This window comes from Morus notabilis, unplaced genomic scaffold, assembly GCF_000414095.1.
Source record: "Morus notabilis unplaced genomic scaffold, ASM41409v2 Scaffold1412, whole genome shotgun sequence".
Lineage (NCBI taxonomy): Eukaryota > Viridiplantae > Streptophyta > Magnoliopsida > Rosales > Moraceae > Morus > Morus notabilis.
Window position 1 is genome coordinate 372,124 of NW_010362216.1, and position 6,619 is coordinate 378,742.

General features: G+C 38.3%; 1 protein-coding gene across 1 annotated transcript; it reads left to right on the forward strand.

The window, feature by feature from the left end:
* The first annotated feature begins 717 nt into the window (after positions 1–717).
* LOC21396616 lies at positions 718–4,465 on the forward strand. Its single transcript, XM_010101349.2, has 2 exons — positions 718–858; positions 3,671–4,465. Exons 1-2 carry the CDS (start codon positions 786–788, stop codon positions 4,321–4,323), a joined length of 726 nt encoding a protein of 241 aa, XP_010099651.2. The 5' UTR covers positions 718–785; the 3' UTR covers positions 4,324–4,465.
* The last annotated feature ends 2,154 nt before the right edge of the window (positions 4,466–6,619 follow it).

Below are 6,619 nucleotides of genomic sequence, written 5' to 3' on the forward strand. Positions count from 1 at the left end.
AAGAAATATGTGGTGATGTGGATATTGATTTGTTGCCGAAGATACCATCTATATATATACGTCTAGCTAAGGAGAAATTGGATGCTTCAATTGGAAAAAGTTAAACAAAATAATGTTTTCTAGAAGGAGTTTGTTTAAAAAATAAAATAAAATGGAGAGGATCGTATTGACTGCCTAAAGAGAGCCAGAGAGGTGGTTTCATGTGGTTTGACTCGGTTTGATGTTTATTTTTTGTTACTATGACTCTAGAAGAGCTGACGAGTGAATTTTAATTTTGAAGGAGTAACTTGCTTGGAAAGTTTTTAAGTCCCATTCCTTCTTGCTTAATCTAGGTACGACTTTCTAGAACTCTTGGTAAAATATGTGAACAAATCCAAAAACCCAACAAAAATAAATAAATAAATAACTAACAAAAGCCGAAGACTGAAAAAGGAGGTCAAAATTAGTAGTAAAAAACTAAAATTTACACCACGGCAAAAATGGGCCAATAAGCCGAACAGGCTCCCAAAAACCCAATGGGCTGAACCCAAAAAGACACGACAAAATTGAAAATTTTCGTGGGCATTCCAAGAATAGAACTCGGGACTTCTCCAACCTGAAGCGATAATCATACCACTAGACCGGGCAGTAGATTTATTGTTAAAGGAACCATATTATTAAATTTATTATAATTTTAACTGTTTGAGATCGAACAAACAAACCTCCCAAAAGTCCCAAGCCTAAAACCCTCGGTAGAAGGGAATAGTATAGGAAGTAGAAGTATAATCAGAGAAAAGGGAAGGAAAATGGGAAGACGCGTTCTCTTTCAGTTACTGAGATCTCAGTCCAGGCAGCTCCGTTCTTCCACTTTCTCCTCAGGTTCTTCTTCTTCTTCTCCTCATTTCCCATTTTTCTCCATCTCTTCTTCGTTTTGTTTTTTTTTGTTTTTTTGTTTTTTTTTTGGCGAATAATGTCTGCAAACAGCTTAAGTTCGTGTGCTTCCTAATTTAACATCTTTAGCTATTCTCTTAATCCGTCAACTAGATCTTTCTGGTTTTCGATTCTTGTCTGATTTGAAAAGGGGACAAATTTTCGATTGTCTTACGGAGTTATCAGAATTATTATTATTCTCTTTCTTTCTTTTCGATTGTCTTATTCTCTTTTTTTTTTTCTCTCTTTTACGTACATTTTGTTAGATTCTTTGGGTCACAGAATTTTGGAAACAACAACAATAATAATAATAATAATTTATTTCTGAATATGTTTATGAATTTGGGCCAATTTTGTAGAGAAAAGGTGTATCAAGAGTTCAAACTATTGGGTGTCTTTTTTTTTCTTTTTTTTTTTTTTAATGGGGGGAGTTCTTGGAGTGAGGCTCTTATTTTGTGTCTTTACTCTGTGTCTCATTTTCAATTGAGAGTTTCATATTTACATTCCAATGTAAGTTGTAACAAGTGGATGCGACTCGCACATATTATTATTTGGAAGTTATTGTGAACAAACAACAAACAAATGGGGTCGGCTATATATGGATTTCACTTTTTCATGTAGCTATGTTCGAAATTAAACTTTCTTGAAAGTCTAGATCTAGAATGTCTTTCTTAACTACTTCGGTCTACATAATTATTGGTCTACCCCTCTCTCTCCTAGTATTAGGTATAAGAATGTCCTCCCAAGCACGAACTGGTACTTCTAGCGGTCTACGTTAGACATACCCATACCACCTCAAGCGGTCTTCACATACCTTATCTTCGATTGGTGCTACACCTACTTTACTACGAATAACTTCATTCATGATACGATTAATTCTCGTATAGTCATTCATCCATCTTAACATACGCATTTCTGTCACACTCATCTTATATATATATGTTGTCTCTTAATGGTCCAACATTCACTATCATATAACATAGCTAGGCGGATTACAATTCTATAGAACTTTTCTTTCAACTTAATAGACATCTTGCCATCACATAAAACTCCCGTAGCATTCTTCTACTTAACCCACCATGCCTTAATCCTATGTTGAATATCATCTTCTATATCTCCTTCGTACTGCACTATAGACTCAAGGTACTTAAACTTTCTAAAAGCCTCAATCTCCACACCATCTAAATAAATTCCATCACTCTGATTACTTGAGTTACTAAACCTGCAATGCATGTATTCAGTTTTCCTCTTACTTAACTTAAATCCCTTCGTCTCGAGAGTCTGTTTTCACAGTTCTAACTTACGGTTAACTCATTCTCTATGTTCATCAACTAAAACTATATCGTCCTTAAAAAGCATACACCAAGGAACTCTATCTTAGATTTCTCTTGTCTGCTCATCCATAATGATGGTGAAAAGATAAGGATTAAGAGCAGATTCTTGATGAAGGCCGATCCGAATGGGGAACACTGCCGTGTAGCCTCTAGCAGTTCTCACACTCATGACCAGCCCATCGTACATGTCCTTAATTACCTTGATATACCTCACATGCACTCCTCTCTTTTCTAGCACCCACCATAAAATTTCTCTCGGCACCCTATCATATGTCTTTTCTAAATCTATAAAGACCATATGTAGCTCCGTTTTAGTTTCTCTGTACCTTTCCATCAGCATCCTAAGAAGAAAAATGGCTTCCGTGGTTGATCTGCCTAGCATGAAGCAAAATTGGTTACCTGAGATGGTAGTTGTGGCTCTTAATCTCCTTTTAATAACTCTCTCCCAAAGTTTCATAGTGTGGCTTATTAACTTGATGCTCCTATAATTGTTACAATTCAACACATCTCTTTTATTCTTGAAGATGGGGACAAGAATATTTTTCCTCCATGCATCAGGCATATGCTTCTTCTTTAGTATCTCATTAAAAGGTTTAGTGAGCCACACAATTCCAATATCTCCTAACGTTATCCAAACCTCTATTAGATTATCATCTGACCCACATGCCTTCCCCTTTTTCATTTTTCGTAGTGCAGTTTTAACTTTCGAGACTCTGATTCCTCTTGTATACATCACATTAAGTTCTCCTTGTGACCTAAGATCGTCAAACTCTATCGCATGATCATCATTATAAAGCTTCTCAAAGTAACTCCTCCACCTTTCCCTAATGTCTTTATCTTTTGTCAGAACCTAATCCGTATTATCCTTAACACACCTCACTTGATTTAGGTCCCGACACTTCATTGTGATTCTTTTCCGAACCTGTATACCATAACTTGTGTCCTAAATTTAGAAGTTATTGTGAACTTGTTATAAAAAAGACTCAATTCAGGTATTACTCAGGTGAGAAATGTTAATATCACTCTTTTTGTTACCTCTTTGTTTTGTTTGAATTCATCATGGTATTGTGGGATCTCAACAAGGAGAATCTCAAATGGAGATTTTGTATTTTCTTCTCAGTTTTATCCATTTCTCAACACGACGTATAATTTTAACCTGTTATTGATGAGAAAGCACGTTTTTTTAGATCTTGCCGATCGTACATACTTTTGAACCCTTTAACTGATTTTCACAAATTCTTTTCCTTTTTTTCTCCTATTATGTTATATGCTAGTATACAACCCCCAAGAGCATTTATTTTTCTTCAGAACCGCACTTTAAAATTTTTCTTGATCTCTCCTTCCATCGCTGCACATTGAAAAAGCATATTTCTATGTGCACGATTTTAATACTATTGATCTTGTCATAACATTCTCCTGCATGCCAGGAAGTCATCTTCGTAGGACTGGAACATGGGCAAACCACCTGAATACCCGATCCACATTCAGTTCCAGCCTCCATATCAATGTTTCCCAGAGAAGGTGGGCTTCACGGGCCTCAACAGCTGAAGACGACAGCAAGATAAGCATTGGCCCACGAAAAGTTCGAGAGGGCGAGGAAGATGAGAAAGACTCCGGGATTGTTTACTATGGACCAATCTCTTCCACCGTAAAGAAAGTTAAGCTTCTCTCCCTGTCAACCTGCTGTCTCTCTGTATCTTTAGGCCCGGTCATAACCTTCATGACATCACCTGACATGAACGTGATCCTCAAGGGTGCAGTGGCTTCTTCTGTCATATTCTTGAGTGCCACCACCACTGCTGCCCTTCACTGGTTTGTGAGCCCCTACATTCACAAGCTGAAGTGGAAGCCCGGCTCGGACAGCTTCGAGGTGGAGATGATGTCGTGGTTGGCAACTTACATTCCTAGGACCATCAAGTTTTCTGATATTAGGCCGCCAGAGACCAATAGACCATTTGTGACCTTTAAGGCCAATGGAAACTTCTACTTTGTTGACACAGAGCACTGTCATAACAAGGCCTTGTTGGCGAGATTGACCCCTAAGAAAGCAACTCATGACTCAGCTTTTAAAAATTTGTGATCTTTTGTTGCTGCTGCTGATGCAAGTTGCCAAGGGGGGTTCTGTCCGAGCCTTGGCTGGCATTTTTGCTTTTCAAGAGTTTTGGTAATGGACTTGAAGTTTGGGAATCAATAATGAAACAAATAGTGTGAGATTACATGTCCATGGATGATGTGGTCAATGAAATTTGCATTTTGTTGCTAATTCTTAGTGTTGTCATTACTGAGTTCTTTGAGGAACTATACCCGTTAACTCATTTTGCACATGCTGAATACAGTTTTCTTTGTCCCTTGACAAGTTCTTTACATTAGTTTTACTGTTTGCTTCTGGTTCAACTATGAAGAGTATTGTAATATGGAACCGACACCATCAAACAGCCATAATAGAATTAACCATAGCTGATTTTTCTGTTATCAAATGGAAGCTTTCCTGCCAGCATGTACAAGGACTTCACAAAAACAAAAACAAAAAAAAAAAATATATATATATATATATAATGACAATAAAAATAAAAATAAAAAAACAAGAAAACTTTACGTTTCTTGCCCTTTGTTAGGCCCTCACTGAGCAAGGTTTATGAGAGAAGGGGCAAAAGTGGCAGAAAAAAAGAGAGAGAGGAGCTCGAATGTAATTAATGAAGAAAATAGTGGCTGAAGTGAGAGAATCCAGGGGCTGTTTAGTGAATCAGAGGGTTTAATATAGGCAAATATTTGCTGGTAGGAATTAGGCTGATTTTTCGTTGATTTGCTCGGTTTAGTGTCCGTTCATAGAGTTCTCCAGAATCCTTGAATACTCAGACTTCCCTTTAATTTCCTTGCTTTTGATTGTGCTGTGTGGTAGTTGGAGTGAAGTTGATCAATAAAATAGCTCTGATTCCATTTCTGTTAATTTTCTCTTATTATTCTGTGGAACTGAGTCTTGTTTTAGGGCAGTTTGGCTAGATAGGGCAGGTACCTAACACCCTTTTACCTTTTGTTGAATTCGGAAGTCAAAAGTTAGGGAAGTTAGTTTAGGAAAGTATTTTAGGAATAAAAGGAGAGATCGGTTGTGATCTTTTCTCATAATTTTGTTTCCTGATTTTTAGGAGAGAATCAAGCTAGTTAGTTTTTCCCTTATTAGTCATTTGTGTATATATATATGCTATTGTAGGGTTACAGAGGATTTAATTATATAAGTTTAGAAATTCTTCATGGTATCAGAGCCAGTTTTCTGAACCCTAATCCCTTCCGGCCATATCTCTCTCTGGTCATCTCTCATTCCGGCCATCTCTCTCTGGCCATCTCTTATTCCGGCCACCTCTTGCCAAGTTTTCTGGCCACCTCTTCGTTGTTCTCAGGCCAATTATCTCCGGTTTCTCTTATATATTTCCAGCATCCATATTTAGTCTTTCCTCTCATCTTTTCCTCAATATTTGAGACATGACAAAATACGGAATGGCATCATCACAAACATCCCGTGTCACGACCCCAGAATCAGGAGGAAGATCAGAGATTCCAAACCTTGGTGGCAGCGAATCTTCTCCTATTCTCATCACAGGACACAAATTAAATGGCCATAATTACTTACAGTGGTCACAATCTGTGTTGCTGTTCATCTGTGGCAAGGGAAAAGATGAATATCTCACAGGAGAAGCAGCCATGCCAGAGACTACTGATTCGGGTTTCAAGAAGTGGAAGATAGAAAATAGTATGATCATGTCATGGCTTATCAATTCCATGAACAATGACATAGGTGAAAATTTCTTGCTGTTTGGAACTGCAAAAGAAATATGGGATGCAGCCAAAGAAACTTACTCCAGTTCTGAAAATACTTCAGAACTATTTCAGGTAGAATCAGCCCTTCATGACTTCCGCCAAGGAGAGCAGTCCGTCACTCAGTATTACAGCACACTCATACGGTATTGGCAGCAACTTGACTTATTCGAGACTCACTCATGGAAATGTCCGGACGACGCAGCAACGTACAGGCAGGTTGTGGAACAAAAAAGGCTGTTCAAGTTTTTCCTAGGACTTAACAGGGAGTTGGATGATGTTCGGGGTCGAATCATGGGCACTAAACCACTGCCCAGTCTCAGGGAGGCCTTCTCCGAGGTTAGGCGTGAAGAAAGTAGAAAGAAAGTGATGATGGGATCTAAGGAACAACATGCCTCACCGTTAGATGCCTCTGCCCTTGCTATTCGGTCATTCAACAATAATGGCGGAGATCGTCAAAAACGGGAAAGGCCTTGGTGTGATTACTGTAAGAAACTAGGCCATTACAAGGAGGCTTGCTTTGATAGAGACAGCAAAGCACATGTGGCCTCCAATTCCGATAGTGC

Coding starts and splice junctions, on each gene's coding strand:
- LOC21396616 (XM_010101349.2), top strand. CDS start 786: ATGGGAAGACGCGTTCTCTTTCAGTTACTGAGATCTCAGTCCAGGCAG. Junction 859..3,670: donor TTCTTCCACTTTCTCCTCAG/GTTCTTCTTCTT, acceptor CCTGCATGCCAG/GAAGTCATCTTCGTAGGACT.